The 21,944-nt window shown below is 45.0% G+C and overlaps 1 protein-coding gene across 2 annotated transcripts in view; it reads left to right on the top strand.

The window, feature by feature from the left end:
• Positions 1-21,944, top strand: part of FH (fumarate hydratase) — a 173,747-nt gene that overhangs the window by 126,055 nt on the left and 25,748 nt on the right. For both annotated transcript variants that reach the window (XM_073671459.1, XM_073671458.1), the window contains exons 7-8: positions 1,397-1,600; positions 16,414-16,541. In XM_073671459.1, the coding sequence (XP_073527560.1) occupies positions 1,397-1,600; positions 16,414-16,541 (332 nt within the window). The remainder of the gene's footprint in view (positions 1-1,396; positions 1,601-16,413; positions 16,542-21,944) is intronic.

Raw genomic sequence — 21,944 nt, 5'->3', positions numbered from 1 at the left:
TGCTGAAGGATGTTGCAGGCAGCAGATTGCTCTCCACGGCGTCTCCAGACTCTGTCACGTCTGTCACATGTGCTCAGTGTGAACCTGCTTTCATCTGTGAAGAGCACAGGGCGCCAGTGGCGACTTTGCCACTCCTGGTGTTCTGTGGCAAATGCCAAGCGCCCTGCGCGGTGTTGGGCTGTGAGCACAACCCCCATCTGTGGACGTCGGGCCCTCATACCACCATCATGGAGTCGGTTTCTAACGATTTGTGCAGACACATGCACATTTGTGGCCTGCTGGAGGTCATTTTTCAGGGCTCTGGCAGTGCTCCTCCTGTTCCTCCTTGCACAAAGGCGGAGGTAGCAGTCCTGCTGCTGGGTTGTTGCCCTCCTACGGCCCCCTCAATGTCTCCTGGTGTACTGGCCTGACTCCTGGTAGCACCTCCAGCCTCTGGACACTCCGCTGACAGACACAGCAAACCTTCTTGCCACAGCTCGCATTGATGTGCCATCCTGGATGAGCTGCACTACGTGAGCAACTTTTGTGGGTTGTACAGTCCGTTTCATGCTACCACGAGTGTGAAAGCACAACCAACATTCAAAAGTGACCAAAACATCAGCCAGAAAGCATTGGTACTGAGATGTGGTCTGTGGTCCCCACCTGCAGAACCACTCCTTTATTGAGGGTGTCTTGATAATTGCCAATAATTTCCATCTATTGTCTATTCCATTTGCACAACAGCATGTGAAATTGATTGTCAATCAGTGTTGCTTCCTAAGTGGACAGTTTGATTTCACAGAAGTTTGATTCACTTGGAGTTATATTCTGTTATTTGAGTGTTCCCTTTATTTTTTTGAGCAGTGTAGTTTGGCTAGTGGTGCTTAAGAGTGTTTGTTTTTTTCTTGCTGTCTTAAAGAAGTTGTCCACTATTTGGACAACCCCTGTTCACGCCCCGATACAATAATAGTCTATACTCTCCTCCGGTGATGGTGCTGCTCCTGTGTTGTGTGCACTCATTCTCCCCTGGGCTCCTGTGCTGTTGTTGTGACACATGACCCCGGCGCACAATCGGCGCTGGCGTCACTTTCCTCGCCTACGTACGGGTTTAACATGAAGAGGTAGTGTGGGTCGCAGCTGATCTATGACTTCCTCTTCATGTTCAAGCCATATGTAGGCAGAGACATTGACGCCAGCACTGATTGGATTCCGGTGTCACAACAACAGCACAAGAGCCCCTGGGAGAACGAGTGCCTACACTGCGGGAACGACCCCAGCACTGGAGGTGAGTATAGACTTTATTGTTTTATGGAGGTCAAACATTTTCATCAAGAAAGGGTTGTCCCCTTTAAGTCTCCCGCAAATAGTGTACTAAGAATATGTTTTAAAGTGTTCTTTATGTCTAACATTCCCTCAGGACTACCATTTATCACTGCTCCAAACAAATTTGAAGCTCTTGCTGCCCATGATGCACTGGTTGAATTGAGTGGCGCTTTGAACACTGTGGCTTGTAGCCTAATGAAGATTGCTAATGACATTCGTTTTCTTGGATCAGGCCCACGATCTGGTCTTGGAGAATTAATTTTGCCAGAAAATGAACCTGGAAGCAGCATTATGCCAGGTAATATAATCACTTTTTTTTTCTTGCAGGTTCCATTGATGCAATAAATGTACAAGATGGGAGCGGAGTCTGCACCATACATGTCAGGTGCCAGTTGTGTTGTGCAGCCAGCACCTGTCTTACTGCTGTTTCACCGCTTAAAAGCCACTGAATACAGCATTTAGTTGTTGCGATGTGACGAGTGGGTCATTTCTGATGTACATTTCCTCACTTGCTGGCTGCTGTTGGTTTGCCATGACAGCTAGGGAACTTCTGGAAGCCCCGGTCGCTTCCATCTTTGTGCTCCTATAAAGCCAAACTGCTGTGTAAGTTTGATAGGTGATTGATAATTTCATTATATGTTTCAATACTTTTAGGTTGTCCAACCCCAAAATCCAAAATAGCCTAGCCTATTCTCACCATCAGAGGCTCTAGTGAAGACCAGGTAGATACTTAGTTGTGCCCCTCCAGGGTAAGCCTGGCCCGTGGCGCAGTAGGTCCATGTCCACCAGCATTACAACCTTTATTATTCATTCCAGCATTGGAGGTGATGGTGCAGCACAGATAACCTCCACTTCACATCACATCTGTAATTCTAATAAAACTTACAAATCTCCCACATTACCCCTACGTACAATCATTACATATATACCTACGTAATAGGAGTAATCCTTTAGCTTATATACTGTATCATTACATATACTGATATACATATGTAAACAATCACTGATGTATGGCGAGATGTACAGTACAGACCAAAAGTTTGGACACACCTTCTCATTTAAAGATTTTTCTGTATTTTCATGACTATGAAAATTGTACATTCACACTGAAGGCATCAAAACTATGAATTACCACATGTGGAATTATATACTTAACAAAAAAGTGTGAAACAACTGAAAATATGTCTTATATTCTAGGTTCTTCAAAGTAGCCACCTTTTGCTTTGATGACTGCTTTGCACACTCTTGGCATTCTCTTGATGAGCTTCAAGAGGTAGTCACCGGAAATGGTTTTCACTTCACAGGTGTGCCCTGTCAGGTTTAATAAGTGGGATTTCTTGCCTTATAAATAGGGTTGGGACCATCAGTTGTGTTGTGCAGAAGTCTGATGGATACACAGCTGATAGTCCTACTGAATAGACTGTTAGAATTTGTATTATGGCAAGAAAAAAGCAGCTAAGTAAAGAAAAACGAGAGGCCATCATTACTTTAAGAAATGAAGGTCAGTCAGTCCGAAAAATTGGGCAAACTTTGAAAGTGTCCCCAAGTGCAGTTGCAAAAAACATAAAGCGCTACAAAGAAACTGGCTCACATGAGGACCGCCCAAGGAAAGGAAGACCAAGAGTCACCTCTGCTTCTGAGGATAAGTTTATCCGAGTCACCAGCCTCAGAAATTGCAGGTTAACAGCAGCTCAGATTAGAGACCAGGTCAATGCCACACAGAGTTCTAGCAGCAGACACATCTCTTCAACAACTGTTAAGAGGAGACTTTGTGCAGCAGGCCTTCATGGTAAAATAGCTGCTAGGAAACCACTGCTAAGGACAGGCAACAAGCAGAAGAGACTTGTTTGGGCTAAAGAACACAAGGAATGGACATTAGACCAGTGGAAATCTGTGCTTTGGTCTGATGAGTCCAAATTTGAGATCTTTGGTTCCAACAACCGTGTCTTTGTGCGATGCAGAAAAGGTGAACGGATGGACTCTACATGCCTGGTTTCCACCGTGAAGCATGGAGGAGGAGGTGTGATGGTGTGGGGGTGCTTTGCTGGTGACACTGTTGGGGATTTATTCAAAATTGAAGGCATACTGAACCAGCATGGCTACCACAGCATCTTGCAGCAGCATGCTATTCCATCCGGTTTGCGTTTAGTTGGACCATCATTTATTTTTCAACAGGACAATGACCTCAAACACACCTCCAGGCTGTGTAAGGGCTATTTGACCAAGAAGGAGAGTGATGGGGTGCTACGCCAGATGACCTGGCCTCCACAGTCACCAGACCGGAACCCAATCGAGATGGTTTGGGGTGAGCTGGACCGCAGAGTGAAGGCAAAAGGGCCAACAAGTGCTAAGCATCTCTGGGAACTCCTTCAAGATTGTTGGAAGACCATTTCCAGTGACTACCTCTTGAAGCTCATCAAGAGAATGCCAAGAGTGTGCAAAGCAGTCATCAAAGTAAAGGTGGCTACCTTGAAGAACCTAGAATATAAGACATATTTTCAGTTGTTTCACACTTTTTTGTTAAGTATATAATTCCACATGTGTTAATTCATAATTTTGATGCCTTCAGCGTGAATGTACAATTTTCATAGTCATGAAAATACAGAAAAATCTTTAAATTAGAAGGTGTGTCCAAACTTTTGGCCTGTACTGTATCTCTTATGATACATGTGTATATTTACATATCAGCATATGTAATGATATAAAGACATATGTGATCTTTAATCTTATTTGTTTGTATACATGTATGCACTCACACTATACTGGGGACACATTTTGGACACGACATGGTTCTCCTCAAACATCGCTCTGTCACTGCTGCATCATAGCGTGATGCGTAGGACCACACTGTGTCCCTTAAGGTACCATGACACTGAAGTTTTGGAAAAAAAAAAAAAGTTTTTGAATTTTTTGCAACCTACTTGTCGTGGTACCTACCGTATGAGTCACGTTGTGACCCTATCCACTTAGCTTCTGCTGCTTTGTAATGTAGCAGCAGCATACAGTGATTTTGTGCCACACAACCTGTACTATGGCCAACACCGCTGTGTAAACCCAGCATTAGCAATAATATAGTGCAATGTAGAGTTGAATAAAAAGATTCACAGGACCGGTCCGACATCCATGTCAGTTCTTCAGAGTAATCCGACCAGGGTCATGCTGGCATTCACTTGTCAGCTGAAGAACTTATTTATTTAATCAGCTACAATAGATCCTGCTAATCTTTTTGCTCAAGTCTTTATATTATATACCTCATATATATGGAAACACATGGATGAATTTATTTTACATATATGAAAATGTAACACACACACACACACACACACACACACACACACACACACACACACACACACACACACACACACACACTATATACAGGACGCCCATGAATGTCAAACATGTATTTATTTGTTAAAAAAAAAAAAAAGTGAGGTAAACCTGTACCCACCTTTTATAAATGTGTTAAGCTATGGAAGTGACAGAACTCATCCAGAGAAGTCAGACCATTTATTTCTGATACTTTATTACTTAAACATACATTTGAAACCAGAAGTCTACATACACTATATATAAAGACACACATTCATGTTTTTCTCAATATCTGACATGAAATCAGAACAAACCTTTCTCGTTTTAGGTCAGTTAGGATTACCATAATGTTTAATATTTGCCAAATGCCAGAATAATGAGAGAGAGAGAGAATGTTTTAAGGCGTTTTTATTACTTACTGCAAAGTCAAAAGTTTACATACATTTCATTATTATTTGGTACCGTTGCCCTTAAACTGAATCACTTGGGTGAAACTTTTGGGATAGCCATCCACAAGCTTCTCACAATAGTTGGCCAGAATTTGGGCCCATTCTTCTGACAACACTGTTGTAACTGATCCAGGTTTGTAGGTCGCCTTGCTCGCACCTGCCTTTTCAGCTTTGTCCATAAATTTTCAATAAGATTGAGAATCAGAGCTTTATGATGGCCACTCTAAAACATTGACTTTTGTTATCCTTAAGCCACTTTGTTACCATTTTGGCAGTATGCTTTGGGTCATTGTCCATTTGGAAGACACATTTCCACCCAAGCTTAAACTTACTGGCTGAAGTCTTGAGATGTTGCTTCAGTATTGCCACATATTCTTCTTTTCTCATGATGCCATCTATTTTGTGAAGTGCACCAATCCCTCCTGCAGCAAAACAACCCCACAGCATGAGGCTGCCACCCCCATATTTCACAGTTGGGATGTTTTCTTAGGCTTCCAAGCTTCTCCCTTTTTCCTCCAAACATAACGATGGTCATTATGGCCAGAAAGTTTGATTTTAGTTTCATCAGACCACAGGACATGTCTCCAAAAATTAAGATATTTGTTCCTGTGTGCATTTGCAAACATTAATCTGGGTTTTTATGTTTCTTTTGGAGTAATGGCTTCTTCCTGGCAGAGTGGCCTTTCAGCCCATGTTGATACAGTACTTGTTTCACTGTGGATATTGAATCTTACCAGCTTCCGCCATCATCTTCACAAGGTCTTTTGCTTCTGTCCTTGGGTTGATACGCACAGAACCCATCTCTTTCCTGAGCGGTATGATGGCTGGACATTCCCATCTTGTTTGTACTTGCGTATAATTGTTTGTACAGATGAACGAGGCACCTTTAGGTATCTTGAAATTGTACCCAAGGATGAGCCAGATTTGTGTAAGCCCGCAATTCTCTTCCTAATATCTTGGCTGAGTTCTTTAGACTTTCTCATGATGCTGCACAAGGAAGCAGTGTGTTTCAGGTGTGCATTAAAATACATCCACAGGTGTGTCTCTAATTAACTCGGATGTTGGCCAAAAAATCAGAAGCTTCCAAACACATGACCTCATCATATGGTCAGTCCAAAATTGTTTTAAGGCATAGCAATATTAGTGTATATAAACTTTTGACTTTGCAGTAAGTAATAAAAGTGCCTTAAAACATTCTCTCTCTCTTGTCTGTCTGTCTCGCCAGTCTCTCTCGTCTGTCTTTATTCTGGCATTTGGCAAATATTAAAAATTATGTAATCTGAATTGACCTAAACCGGGAAAGGTTTATTCTGATTTCATGTCAGATATTGAGAAAAACATGCAGATGTGTCTTTTTATATAGTGTATGGAAACTTCTGGTTTCAACTGTATTTACAGGCAGGATTCCCAAGACATTTCCACAATTCCAATGATAGCAGTTGGACAGCTTGGTCCAATCAGCTGTGTCGTGCATTCCCACAGCGCTGGCCAGCATGCAAAACATGTTTTCCCCATGCCATTGCTGTAGACATACAAACCTATGGACGTTCCTGCTTACAGCTTATGGTATAGATTACTCCAGTCAGCGGTGTCACGCCATCACACAGTGCTGGCGTGCATGTGAGGCATGCGATCCCCAGTCCAGCACAGTGGAAAAGTAGAGGAGCATGCCCATACCTCCCAGCTATGATAAAATATAAAAGGGACATACACTGAGCTATACCACTGGCATTTATGTGACTAGTGGATGACTACTGAACTTGGTACAACCCCTTTTAATTGGCAGGAGCTACTTTCTGACTAGCACTACCATGTGTCTGATATTGTCCAACAGTAGCCTCATAGTAGTGGTAACCACAAATGAACCCACAAACTGATTAAATAGAATCCATTTAGATGTGTCTACATTGTAATTCATCCCAAATAGCAGGGGCGGACACTGACTGCAAAAGGAACATGCACATCACACACACATTAGATGCATGTCACATACACATCACTCACGCATTGGCTGCACGCCACTGACGCAGCATTAAATTACACTTGCATTTACACTACTATTACCTTGCACATACATTTTCTACCTCTTTGGCAAATAAGACTCGGCATCTCTACTGTGGTAATGAATAGTTTTTTAATTATTAGGTTTCACTTACAAGTCACATTGTTCTGTCCCTTTCCTCATAAGCCCCACCCACAATATGCCCTTTTTAAAAGGGAACCCTATAATAAAACATTTTTATATGTTTAGCAGCACCTGCAAGGTATTTGTTGTTTAGTACAGAATTGTACCCACTGGTTTCCTGTGCCCCAGTAGGAGCATAGCATCAGTACCCACTTCTCATTGAATACCTCTTCTGTTGGGCCACTAGATCTTTCCTTTGTTCTCCGTTCTCCTGTCCATTCCTATACAACTGCCTCTCCTATATAATTTCAACCCTCTACTTACTTCCTTATCATGCTTGCCTCCTGTGTTCCTTCCCTGCTCCTCCAAGGACAGATCCTTATTTTTCTGCACCAGCCTCCTCACCAATACAAGCAAAAGAAGAAAGCGGAGCCAATGATCAGCTTCGTGCAGGAGATTCTCATATCAGGAGGCTGACTGTGCAAGTGCAGTAATCGCCGCCAGGACTTAAGCAGTAGAAGCAGAGCAGCCAGGCGAGGGGTCTGGTGGCGGAGACTGATCAGCTTCGTGCAGGAGATTCTCGTATCAGGAGGCTGACTGTGCAAGTGCAGTAATTGCCGCCAGGACTTGAGCTGTAGAAGCAGAGCAGCCACGAGAGGGGTCTGGTGACTGAGACTGATCAGCTTCGTGCAGGAGATTCTCATATCAGGAGGCTGACTGTGCAAGTGCAGTAATCACCGCCAGGACTTGAGCAGTAGAAGCAGAGCAGCCACGAGAGGGGTCTGGTTACGGAGACTGATCAGCTTCATGCAGGAGATTCTCATATCAGGAGGCTGACTGTGCAAGTGCAGTAATCGCCGCCAGGACTTGAGCAGTAGAAGCAGAGCAGCCACGAGAGGGGTCTGGTGGCGGAGACTGATCAGCTTCATGCAGGAGATTCTCATATCAGGAGGCTGACTGTGCAAGTGCAGTAATCGCCGCCAGGACTTGAGCAGTAGAAGCAGAGCAGCCACGAGAGGGGTCTGGTGACGGAGACTGATCAGCTTCATGCAGGAGATTCTCATATCAGGAGGCTGACTGTGCAAGTGCAGTAATCGCCGCCAGGACTTGAGCAGTAGAAGCAGAGCAGCCACGAGAGGGGTCTGGTGGCGGAGACTGATCAGCTTCATGCAGGAGATTCTCATATCAGGAGTCTGACTGTGCAAGTGCAGTAATCGCCGCCAGGACTTGAGCAGTAGAAGCAGAGCAGCCACGAGAGGGGTCTGGTGGCGGAGACTGATCAGCTTCGTGCAGGAGATTCTCATATCAGGAGGCTGACTGTGCAAGTGCAGTAATCGCCGCCAGGACTTGAGCTGTAGAAGCAGAGCAGCCACGAGTGGGGTCTGGTGGCGGAGACTGATCAGCTTCATGCAGGAGATTCTCAGATCAGGAGGCTGACTGTGCAAGTGCAGTAATCGCCGCCAGGACTTGAGCAGTAGAAGCAGAGCAGCCACGAGAGGGGTCTGGTGGCGGAGACTGATCAGCTTCATGCAGGAGATTCTCATATCAGGAGTCTGACTGTGCAAGTGCAGTAATCGCCGCCAGGACTTGAGCAGTAGAAGCAGAGCAGCCACGAGAGGGGTCTGGTGGCGGAGACTGATCAGCTTCGTGCAGGAGATTCTCATATCAGGAGGCTGACTGTGCAAGTGCAGTAATCGCCGCCAGGACTTGAGCAGTAGAAGCAGAGCAGCCACGAGAGGGGTCTGGTGGCGGAGACTGATCAGCTTCATGCAGGAGATTCTCAGATCAGGAGGCTGACTGTGCAAGTGCAGTAATCGCCGCCAGGACTTGAGCAGTAGAGGCAGAGCAGCCACGAGAGGGGTCTGGTGACGGAGACTGATCAGCTTCATGCAGGAGATTCTCATATCAGGAGGCTGACTGTGCAAGTGCAGTAATCGCTGCCAGGACTTGAGCAGTAGAAGCAGAGCAGCCACGAGAGGGGTCTGGTGACGGAGACTGATCAGCTTCATGCAGGAGATTCTCATATCAGGAGGCTGACTGTGCAAGTGCAGTAATCGCCGCCAGGACTTGAGCTGTAGAAGCAGAGCAGCCACGAGAGGGGTCCGGTGGCGGAGACTGATCAGCTTTGTGCAGGAGATTCTCATATCAGGAGGCTGACTGTGCAAGTGCAGTAATCACCGCCAGGACTTGAGCAGTAGAAGCAGAGCAGCCACGAGAGGGGTCTGGTGGCGGAGACTGATCAGCTTCGTGCAGGAGATTCTCATATCAGGAGGCTGACTGTGCAAGTGCAGTTATCGCCGCCGGGACTTGAGCAGTAGAAGCAGAGCAGCCACGAGAGGGGTCTGGTGGCGGAGACTGATGAGCTTCGTGCAGGAGATTCTCATATCAGGAGGCTGACTGTGCAAGTGTAGTTATCGCCGCCGGGACTTGAGCAGTAGAAGCAGAGCAGCCACGAGAGGGGTCTGATGGCGGAGACTGATCAGTTTCATGCAGGAGATTCTCATATCAGGAGGCTGACTGTGCAAGTGCAGTAATCGCCGCCAGGACTTGAGCAGTAGAAGCAGAGCAGCCAGGAGAGGGGTCTGGTGGCGGAGACTGATCAGCTTCGTGCAGGAGATTCTCATATCAGGAGGCTGACTGTGCAAGTGCAGTAATCGCCGCCAGGACTTGAGCAGTAGAAGCAGAGCAGCCACGAGAGGGGTCTGGTGGCGGAGACTGATCAGCTTCGTGCAGGAGATTCTCATATCAGGAGGCTGACTGTGCAAGTGCAGTAATCGCTGCCGGGACTTGAGCAGTAGAAGCAGAGCAGCCACGAGACTGGTCTGGTGGCGGAGACTGATCAGCTTCGTGCAGGAGATTCTCATATCAGGAGGCTGACTGTGCAAGTGCAGTAATCGCTGCCAGGACTTGAGCAGTAGAAGCAGAGCAGCCACGAGAGGGGTCTGGTGGCGGAGACTGATCAGCTTCGTGCAGGAGATTCTCATATCAGGAGGCTGACTGTGCAAGTGCAGTTATCGCCGCCGGGACTTGAGCAGTAGAAGCAGAGCAGCCACGAGAGGGGTCTGGTGGCGGAGACTGATGTGCTTCTTGCAGGAGATTCTCATATCAGGAGGCTGACTGTGTAAGTGCAGTAATCGCCGCCGGGACTTGAGCAGTAGAAGCAGAGCAGCCACGAGAGGGGTCTGGTGGCGGAGACTGATCAGCTTCATGCAGGAGATTCTCATATCAGGAGGCTGACTGTGCATGTGCAGTAATCGCCGCCAGGACTTGAGCAGTAGAAGCAGAGCAGCCACGAGAGGGGTCTGGTGGCAGAGACTGATCAGCTTCGTGCAGGAGATTCTCATATCAGGAGGCTGACTGTGCAAGTGCAGTAATCACCGCCAGGACTTGAGCAGTAGAAGCAGAGCAGCCACGAGAGGGGTCTGGTGGCGGAGACTGATCAGCTTCATGCAGGAGATTCTCATATCAGGAGGCTGACTGTGCAAGTGCAGTAATCGCCACCAGGACTTGAGCAGTAGAAGCAGAGCAGCCACGAGAGGGGTCTGGTGGCGGAGACTGATCAGCTTCGTGCAGGAGATTCTCATATCAGGAGGCTGACTTTGCAAGTGCAGTAATCGCCGCCAGGACTTGAGCAGTAGAAGCAGAGCAGCCACGAGAGGGGTCTGGTGGCGGAGACTGATCAGCTTCCTGCAGGAGATTCTCATATCAGGAGGCTGACTGTGCAAGTGCAGTAATCGCCGCCAGGACTTGAGCAGTAGAAGCAGAGCAGCCACGAGAGGGGTCTGGTGGCGGAGACTGATCAGCTTCGTGCAGGAGATTCTCATATCAGGAGGCTGACTGTGCAAGTGCAGTAATCGCCGCCAGGACTTGAGCAGTAGAAGCAGAGCAGCCACGAGAGGGGTCTGGTGGCGGAGTCTGATCAGCTTTGTGCAGGAGATTCTCATATCAGGAGGCTGACTGTGCAAGTGCAGTAATCACCGCCAGGACTTGAGCAGTAGAAGCAGAGCAGCCACGAGAGGGGTCTGGTGGCGGAGACTGATCAGTTTCATGCAGGAGATTCTCATATCAGGAGGCTGACTGTGCAAGTGCAGTAATTGCCGCCAGGACTTGAGTAGTAGAAGCAGAGCAGCCACGAGAGGGGTCTGGTGGCGGAGACTGATCAGCTTCGTGCAGGAGATTCTCATATCAGGAGGCTGACTGTGCAAGTGCAGTTATCGCCGCCGGGACTTGAGCAGTAGAAGCAGAGCAGCCAGGAGAGGGGTCTGGTGGCGGAGACTGATCAGCTTCGTGCAGGAGATTCTCATATCAGGAGGCTGACTGTGCAAGTGCAGTAATCGCCGCCAGGACTTGAGCAGTAGAAGCAGAGCAGCCACGAGAGGGGTCTGGTGGCGGAGTCTGATCAGCTTTGTGCAGGAGATTCTCATATCAGGAGGCTGACTGTGCAAGTGCAGTAATCACCGCCAGGACTTGAGCAGTAGAAGCAGAGCAGCCACGAGAGGGGTCTGGTGGCGGAGACTGATCAGTTTCATGCAGGAGATTCTCATATCAGGAGGCTGACTGTGCAAGTGCAGTAATTGCCGCCAGGACTTGAGTAGTAGAAGCAGAGCAGCCACGAGAGGGGTCTGGTGGCGGAGACTGATCAGCTTCGTGCAGGAGATTCTCATATCAGGAGGCTGACTGTGCAAGTGCAGTTATCGCCGCCGGGACTTGAGCAGTAGAAGCAGAGCAGCCAGGAGAGGGGTCTGGTGGCGGAGACTGATCAGCTTCGTGCAGGAGATTCTCATATCAGGAGGCTGACTGTGCAAGTGCAGTAATCGCCGCCAGGACTTGAGCAGTAGAAGCAGAGCAGCCACGAGAGGGGTCTGGTGGCGGAGACTGGGCTTAACGTCTGTTGTGACTTTACAATTATATCCAAACAGGAAAATACTAGAGGGAATGTGACTTGGTGCTCCCAAATTATCAGTGAGGCTAGTCACATGCCGATGTGTGATATCTAGGCAACAGTGCAGAATGCGGACACTTGAAAATGTGTTTTCCCTTTTTTTTCAAAGACTTTATAAAATAAAACTACAATTTATCCCTCAAGCGGCTATGTCAACTAAAAGCAATTTGTTCTTGGAAGAAGGTCGAGGAAAACAGGTGAAAATTGGTACAAACAAGAATGGGTTAAATTGTTATTGTTTAGAAAACCTGTTCCTCTGCCCAATTGCTAAACAAGGGGATCCAAGTCCTTCCTCACCAGAACAGCCACACTGTGGATAAGTTCTATTAAATGATCACTGATTCTGCATTCTGCCCGTCCATGTACTTAAAGGGGTATTCCCATCTCCTAGATCCTATCCTAATATGTAGTAGGTGTAATAATAATAATATTAGCATATACCTCCAATTAGAAATGTAGTATAGTTTTTCTGATTCGCTGTGTATCTTTCCTCATGTTCATGGCATTGTAGGATACCTAAGGTCCTGCGATGCCTGCACATGAGGAAAGAGACATAGGGAATCAGAAAATCTATACTACGTTTCTAATTGGAGATATTTGCTAATATTATTATTATTACACCTACTACATATTGGGATAGGATCTTGGAGATGGGAATACCTCTTTAACGACCAATATGGAAACTGATTGATTGTTTCTGTACCCAACTGTATAAATAATTTTCTCAAAGGATGACAGGCAGTCATGAGGGAATGTAACTATTCAAACAGCTGTTTTAGGTTCTGACTGCTGCCAACTTGTAGAATAACAATAGTCACAGTATATGATGTAAAAAAAAATTACTAGATTAATTAACACATAAAGGACCGAGACACTTTTGGTCTTAAAGGGGTTGTCCCAAGAACAAAGTATATTTTAATTCAAATATCTTGAAATAAGTTTATAACATTAAGATGCAAAGATGAAAAATACTCTTTAGTTAGGCAAAAATCAACTTTTTTTTTAACAATTTTTTTTTTCATTTTTCACAAGGGTAATGGGAGAAGATAGACCCCATAATTTGTTATGCACTTCTCCCAAACATGGTAATATCCTATATTTGGCTTAAAATTGCTACTTGGCACATGGCAGGGCTTGGAAGGGACAGGGTGAATATTTCGCTGGAGCAGATTCAATGTCACATTTGCGGAGACCCTGAGGTGCCAAAACAGCAGAAACCCCTCACAAGTGACTCAGTTTTGGAAATTAAACCCCTGAGGAAATTAATCTAGGGGTATAATGAGCATTTTTAACCCACATGACTTTTGAATGTGTGTTTCTTTGGCTGGTCAAGAAGGACAGTGACTCAGTGTTTGGGAACAATGATGTTTGTTACTATGCTAATTGCTTATAGTACTAAACCAGCTAGTTTATGTACAAGAGCAGGGGGATTAGCTCAAATAATGAGACCTGAGCACTGCACATTCACCCCCCCCCCTCCCCCGACCTATGACTGATGACCTCAGCCACATATGTAAATATAAAAAGGGTTTTCTATCCCGCTGCAAGGAGAATAAGAGAATGAAAGAGATATTCTTCATGACAGCAGATGGATAGCATGGCTCCATCCAGAGAGAGACAGATTTGGATTCTATGGGTATCCAGCCTAAGGGTATATGGCCCTGACTGGAAGGATACAGATCTCTTCCATTGACCATCAGAGAACTCATGGATACATTTGCAGGAACTTGGTTGGAACTTGGTCTGGCCCCGTGGATATGTTGTTTGGGGATGCCAGGTGGGACCCTCCGGTCACCTGGAACCCATAGAGACGTTCGGAGAAACCAGATTAGGACGAGCTGGTCATCTGGCCCCATGGAAACTCTGAGGCCATGGTGGGACCCTCCAGGCTCCTGGCCTTGTACCTTGATGGACTGTCAGCTTCCTGAGCTTGCTGCTACCTCCTCTCTGTGGGGGCCCGCCACAAGTGGGGGGCCACTGGTTGAGGTAGTTGGCCCTGGAAGTCCCAAATTTGCAGCTGCTCTATTCTCGGTGGGCCAGTGGAAGGGTGAGACTGTGTAATTTTGCACCATCTTGGGTATTTGCTGGGACTGTTCTAGATGTTTGTCGGTTTGGTGGTTCACTAAAGTATTGCCACACGGTTTAACCCTCACCCTGTATTGTCTGAGTGATATTATGCCCACAGAAGACCCTGTGTCTTCACACCTCCGATTCCCCATTTTGGAAACTGGGCCAATCAAGGAGTTCATCTAGGGGTGTAGTGAGTATTTTGAACCAAAAAGTAGTACCTAACAGAATGTGGACAATGAAAATAAAATGTTAACTCTAAAATGTTAGCTGTAATTTTTTCATTTTCATGAAGTGTAATAGTTAAAAATGGAGCCCATAATTTCTTCTTAATGCAGTGGTTCCCCATATGTTGTTAGAAACTACTGTTTGGCCACACAGCAGGGCTTGAAAGGGATGGAGCGTTATCTGACTTTTGGAGCACAGATTTTGTTGGAATAGATTACAAATAGTACCCACAAAGCACCAGTCATGCCAAAACAGCGAAACAAATTCCAAAAATAAATGTATTGAGGGATGTAATTCCCAAAATTGGTTCATCTGTGGATGCAGCTAATTTTGGTCTCATGGGATAGAGTGAAAATTGCAAATATGCCATTTTAGTGCCCAGTGCATTGTACCCAGCTCATGCTTCTGGAGACACGCACCTTGTAAGTTAAGTGGGTTCTTCTCACCACAGTAATGCCATACGTGTGGACTGTTTAGGCACACTGTGTGTCTCTGCATGGGTGTAAATGGGGATTTGGATTTGTTTTTGGATGCCATGTCTCTATTTCAAAGCCTGTCTCTTACCAATAATGTGGAAACCCTCTATTTTTTAATTGACAGATAATGGACATGAGTGTACGTTTGTTTTTTTTTGTTGTTGGTTACTTTGAAGTGTTTATTGGTAACATTTTGGGGTACAGAACATTTTTGATCGCTTTCAGTATAAGGTTTGGATCACATTTACCCTGTGCTGTATGCTGAGCTGTTACAGCGGGGTTTCCCCCTTAATCCCAAAAAAACTTGATTTAGACTAATCCCCCCCCCAACAGAACCGTTCAGAATAATGAGGCAGATACAGTCACTTTGGACTCTGTTCAGGTGTTGTCTGCCTTTTTAGGCATGCACAAAAATGCGGACTGTCAAACTTTTACACCGCAGGAGCAGAGGCCAGAGAGTCCAGAATGACTCCTTCTGCCTAGTTAGTGGCTCTGTCAGAGGCTTGCTCTGAATCAAGTTTGTTTGGGGATTTTGAAGGAAATGTACCGGACAAAAAATGTATCACCTTTTATAGTTGGGTTGCTTCAGATCCTTAAATATCAATAATGAGTAAAGTTTTTTGTTTGTTTTTTTTGTTTATTTTTACATAAAACGTGTTATTAGTGGTGTAAAATTTTGATATGATTTGTTTTTTACATCTTAATTTTTACTTAATCCTGTTAGGGGACTTTTAATATTTTACATATTGATTGCTGGTCTCATACACTACCGTACTTCAGTGCATGTGAGCTGTCCTTTTTACGCTGACACTTGGGCCTGTTAGATTCTAGGATCAGCAGTATCCACAGGCCACTAGCTGGCAGATCTGGAGTCCATTACCTGACCTCTTGTTTTCCATGGCAACCATCAAGACCCCACAGCGGTACCTAGTAGGCTAGGAGGTTAAAAGGTCACGATCTGTGATAATGACCAAGGCAGTGTATAATACCTTACTGCAGTACCTGACAGCTGGCCCTGATCTTCTCTGTGACACCACTGAGAAGACCAGAGCCGGAAAAGTAGGCTCGACCAGCTTGCTTCACTGTGATTGATTGGCCAGTCAGTACAGGAAGACCACAGTGATCGCCAGACGAAACAAAGGCTATCTGGTTCCGGCCGGTCTAGTTATGTCACTGTTGTGCGGGACAGCAGTTTACTTTTAACTGTCACCACATAACAATGCACGGTGACAGTTTTATGCAGTCACATACATGTATGGCAGAACGCAAGAGTCCTGCACTAGTCTCTCTTGCCGCATGGTCCCCTGCCAACTTTTAAATGTATGTTTCAGCATGTATGCTGCAGTGTTTCAGAGTAAAGGGTGCCTGGTTGAATTAATGGAGCCGATTCATGCTACCCATGCTTCAGGCAGAACTACTCAGCTGTCAGTTTCCCTTTTAAATTATATCCATATTTGGTAATTAATTGAAATTTTGGCTCTATTTGTGAACAATTTCTTTCTTTCCTTACAGGCAAAGTGAATCCTACGCAATGTGAAGCAGTTACGATGGTAGCTGCTCAAGTAATGGGGAACCACGTTGCTGTAACAATAGGCGCTAGTAATGGACACTTTGAATTAAATGTTTTCAAGCCTCTAATTGTAAGTACTATTTAGTTATCCATCCTACTATTGTTTTAACTCCTTTCTGCTGCAGTAAGCTTTTTATTTTTGCACTTTCATTTTCCTCGCTCTTCGTCTTTGAGCCTTAACTTTTTTTTTCGATGTAGCCATATAAAGGAGTGTTGCTTTTTTTTACGGGACGATTTGAAGTTTTGAATGACACGGACACTGATTTTGTTAATTTTTTTCATGCAATGTACATTGGGGGGAGAGGGATTCCAAGTGAGGTCGAATGGTAATGAGGAAAAAAAAGAGTTTGTTCTGTGGTAAAAATGACCTGGCAACATGATTTTCCAGGTCGATACACTTAAAGGGAATCTGTCAGACTGTTTTTACTATTTAATCTGAGAGCAGCATAATATAGTGCAAGACTGCCTGCTTACAGCGGTTTGTCACTTGCTCAGCAGCTTACTCTAGTTTCAAGTTTAAAGAATTTGACCTTTAGATCTTTACATTTAAGAAGTGTCATCCAATACCTAGAGAGCACAAAACTATGGAGTACATCTTCTAATCTGTTTGTTCAGTTTTCCAGGCCTAATAGATGTTCCAGAGATAGCAAGGTTACCATATCAAAATGGATGGATTAAATGCCTGCAAAATCTTCATAGAAAATACAGGAATTGTTGCTGATTCTGTGGTCAGAATTTCCGAATTCATCCTCACCCACCATTACTTTGAATTTGATAACAACATATATCTACAGGAAACTGGTACAGCGATGGGAAGTAAAATGGCTCCACAGCATGCAAATCTTTTCATGCTTGAAAGTGACTTGAAAGTGACTTTTTGTCCTCATGTCGCATCAGGCCTCTGGCCTACTATCGTTTCAGTGACGATATTTTAATCATCTGGACGGGGTCTGAGCAACAGCTGAAGACGTTCCATGAACACTTTAATCGATTTCATCCCACCATCAACCTAACACTCAACTACTCCTGTACTGAAATTAACTTTTTGGACACCATCATCAAGCTACAGAACAATGAAATAGAGACATCCGTGTAGCAGAAACCAATCGACTGTCCTACATACCTTAAATGGGACAGTTTCCATCCAAAACACATAAAAAACTCTATTGTTTACAGCCAAGCCATAAGATGCAATCGGATATGTTCCAACCAGATGGATAGAGACCAACACCTTGATGGCCTCAGAAAGACCTTTTTGAAACAGGGCTACCATCCAAGAACAATTGAGAACCAGATTACAAGAGCCACCAGAATATCAAGGAATCATCAACTACATTACAAAACCAAACAAGAAAACAACCGGGTGCCTCTAGTAGTCACCTACAATCCAAATCTGGAGGAGCTAAGAAGAGCTGCACGGAAACTACAACCCTTACTACAAAAAGATGCCCGATTACAATCCATATTTCCAGACCCCCCACTTCTGTGTTTCAGGCAGCCCCCAAATCTAAGAAGCATCATTGTCAGAAGCTCCCTGTCATCTCCACCAGCTACAGGTACCTTTCCTTGCAACCAGAAAAAATGTAAATCCTGTCCATTTATAACGACCACAGACATGATAAAGATTCCCAATTCATATCATGACTATAAGTTCCCAGGTACGTTCAGCTGTATCACATCTAATGTAGTGTACATAATTATATGTACCAAATGTCCAGCTAGGGGTCTATATGTAGGGGAGACGGGGCAAAAACTTAGAACAAGGATGAATCCTCATCGCCATACAATAAAAGAAAAAAGAATAGATCTGCCTGTAGCCAAGCATTTTTGTTCCCCTGATCACAGCATAAAAGACATGAAATTACTGGTATTAAAAGGTAACTTCAAATCTCAGAGAAAGAAGAATCTCAGAATATAAACTGATGGTGACCTTTAACACTTTCAGAGCAGGAATGAATGTGTCGCATGGATTTATGTCATTCTACATCAACTAAGGAATGTGCTCCTCAAACTCTCAGACCTGTGAGGTCATCACAACACTGGACCTAGTCACAGGACAATAAAACCTTCACACTCCTTATCTATTAACTGCTAAAATGTTTATAGCCAGAACTGTTTATCTCTTCCATAATAACTCTGCTTTTCATCACCTGTCTTACCTATTGCATTTTTTGTGTGTCTTATTGTGTATAAATATGTGACTCTTCAGATTTTGTGGTATACTATGCCTGATGAAGAGACCTCAGTAGTCTCGAAAGCTTGCAATTTGTTACCATCTTTTCAGTTAGCCATTAAAAGGTATCAATCACTGAGGACTCTAAAATCTAAATATTTTGGTGTCATTTAAAAGTACAACTGGTCCCGCAAAAACAAACCCTCATACAGCTCTGTGGAAAGAAAAATATAAAAGTTCTGGCTCTAGGAAGAAGGGGAGGAAAAAAAGATTAAAAAAACCCCCAAAAAACGGAAGTTGATCGCAATGGGAAGAGGTTAAAAATGCTTCTACACAATGGCATAGCATGGGATGCATGTACTCGGGACATGAGAGGTATTTTGCGCCCCCCTAAGAGCACATTTAGTCAAGCTGATAATCTGGAACACGCATTCCTAGAAACACTAGTTTCCTCATTATCAACCTTTAGAGTGGCTGAAAAATCAGCATGCTCAGTGTCCTTACACATTAGTCTGCCACCCAATCCCGCCAATATTGGTACACATTAATCTAATGTGTGTGGGGGCCGCAAACCATTTCCCTATCCCTCATTGTTATCCTAGCCCTAGTCCAAACCCTCATCTTAGTCTTTATCCTCATCCTAATCATAGTTTTAACCCTCATCTGTTTATTAAGCCTAGTGTTAATCTCAGTCCTAACCCTTATCATAGTCTTTTTCTTAGCTCTAACCTTAGTCCAAACCCTAATCTTAGTCCTAACCCTAGTTAGGGTTAGAAAAAGTTTGTAGAAATGAAAAGTTTATTATATTACTTTATTAAAAAAATATTATATTTAAATGTTTTGTTTTTTTTTTTTTTTAAAAAGGGACACTTATTTAAACTCAGAAAATATTGTAAGTGAAAGAAGAGTCAGGGATCAGTGGAAAACAAATAAAGAATGGGTGTGATGTGGGAGGACATGGAAAGAATGGGTATGATGTGGGAGGACATGGAAAGAATGGGGGCACTGTGGGAGGACATGGAAAGAATGGGGGCACTGTGGGAGAACATGGAAAGAATGGGGGCACCGTGGGAGGACATGGAAAGAATAGAACACTGTAGGAAGACGTGCAAAGAATGGAAGCACTGTGGGAGGACATGCAAAGAATGGAAGTACTGTGGGAGGACATGGAAAGAATGGGGGCTCTGTGGGAGGACATGGAAAGAATGGGGGCGCTGTGGGAGGACATGGAAAGAATGGGGGCACTGTGGGAGGACATGGAAAGAATGGGGGCGCTGTGGGAGGACATGGAAAGAATGGGGGCGCTGTGGGAGGACATGCAAAGAATGGAAGCACTGTGAGAAGACATGCAATGAATGGAAGCACTGTGGGAAGACATGCAAAGAATGGAAGCGCTGTGGGAGGACATGGAAAGAATGGGGGCGCTGTGGGAGGACATGGAAAGAATGGGGGCGCTGTGGGAGGACATGGAAAGAATGGAAGCACTGTGGGAAGACATGCAAAGAATGGAAGCGCTGTGGGAAGACATGCAAAGAATGGAAGCACTGTGGGAGGACATGCAAAGAATGGAAGCACTGTGGGAGGACCTGCAAAGAATGAGGGCTCTGTGGAAGGACATAGAAAAAATGGGGGCGCTGTGGAAGGAGAGGATGCTGAATCAGTAAGTGCTGCAGCAGTTGTGAGGAGTTTGTCATCTGGTGGTTAAAGCTCTCTGTATAGGCATAGATGGTAAAGTTCTCAGTGTATGAGCTTTGTTAGCTCTGCAGTTCGCTGTGCAGAAAGCAGCAACCAGATGACAAATTCATCACCACTGTTGCACTCTGCACTGGCAGCTGTGATGGAGCAAAGCATTTGCTGAGCGCTTCAATGATTCAGCTTTCTGCCGGGAAGCTGGGGAAAGTTAATAGGCAGCAGGAGACATCAGCAAGAGAGAGCTGTGGAGAAAGAGGAGGGGGAAAGCTGACCTGTGCGGCCAGAGAGAAGCTGGATCCATGAAGTACTCAGTAAGGCTATGTGCCCACGATGCAGAAATGCTCCGGATTTTTCCTTAGTGTTTCTGCATCTCCCTGGCAGAAAAAAACGCATGCGGATTTTACATGTGTTTTTCCTGCCAGGGACAAGTGGAAGTGAAGCGTTTTGATCATGCGATTTTGCATGCGGGTTGTCAAGTGCTTTCCAAGCGATTTTAGCATCACTTGGAAAGTGCTTGACAACTTGGTCACACTATATAAATCCATGCATGGATTTATATAGTGTGACCAAGTTATAGTAAAAGAATGGTAAAAAATAAATATTATGCTCGCCTTCCGATGGCCCCCGATCTCCTCCGGTGCGTCCGGTGTGTTGGGCGGCTCGCGGTGGTCTAAAAGGACCTTCCATGACATCGACGTCAGCGGTCACGTGACCCATCACATGACTAAATGACGTCATGGCAGATCCTTGTAGACCATCGCGAGCTGCTGGGGAGCCAGGACGCATCACTATGGAGACCGGGAGACATCGGAAGGTAAGTATAATGTATATTTTTTATTGTAATTTTTTTTTTTTTTTTTTTTTTTTTTTTTACAGGTAGTATGGTACTTGGGTCTGGAGGAGAGTCTCCTCTTCTCCAGGCCCGGGTACCATCCGCTCATGGAATCGCTTAATATCCGCATGTGCACATGTAGTCATGCGGATATTAAGCAATTCAATGCAAGTCAATGGCGAAAACGCTGCGATTACACAAAATAATTGGTAGTGCTGCGGATTTTTCCACAGTGCTAATCCGCAGCGGATTATCATTGGGGAACATTGCAAACCTTCTACTAAGCGTTTTTTAAGCGTTTCTGCGGCGGAATTGCAGCTGCGGAAACGCTTAAAAAAACTCATAGTGGGCACACAGCCTAAGGCCATGTGCCCACGATGCAGAAATGAAGCAGAAAATTTCTGCAGCATTTCTGCATCTCCCTGACAGAAAAAACGCATGCAGATTGTACATGCGTTTTTCCTGCAGAATACATGCGGATTCACATGCGTATCCACATGCTTTAACGCATGTGTTTCCGCATGCGGACTGACGAGCACTTCCCAGGCGATAGCATCACTTGGAAAGTGCTTGACAACTAGGTCACACTATATAAATCCATGCAAACAGCATGGATTTATATAGTGTGACCGTAAAAATAAAAAAATAAAGCTATACTTACCCCCGATCCCCCGCCGCGTGAGCTGTCGCGCTCGTCCTGGCTTCTTCCGGGTTGCCGGCATCTCGTGAGACAGCCTGCGGTCACATGACCGCGACGTCATCTCAGGTCCTGGAAG

Source organism: Phyllobates terribilis, unplaced genomic scaffold (genome assembly GCF_046119375.1).
Source record: "Phyllobates terribilis strain yellow unplaced genomic scaffold, ASM4611937v1 Scaffold_3__8_contigs__length_932513732, whole genome shotgun sequence".
NCBI classification, from domain to species: Eukaryota; Metazoa; Chordata; class Amphibia; order Anura; family Dendrobatidae; genus Phyllobates; species Phyllobates terribilis.
Note: the sequence above shows the minus strand (reverse complement) of the source record. Positions and strands in the feature narration are given on the sequence as shown.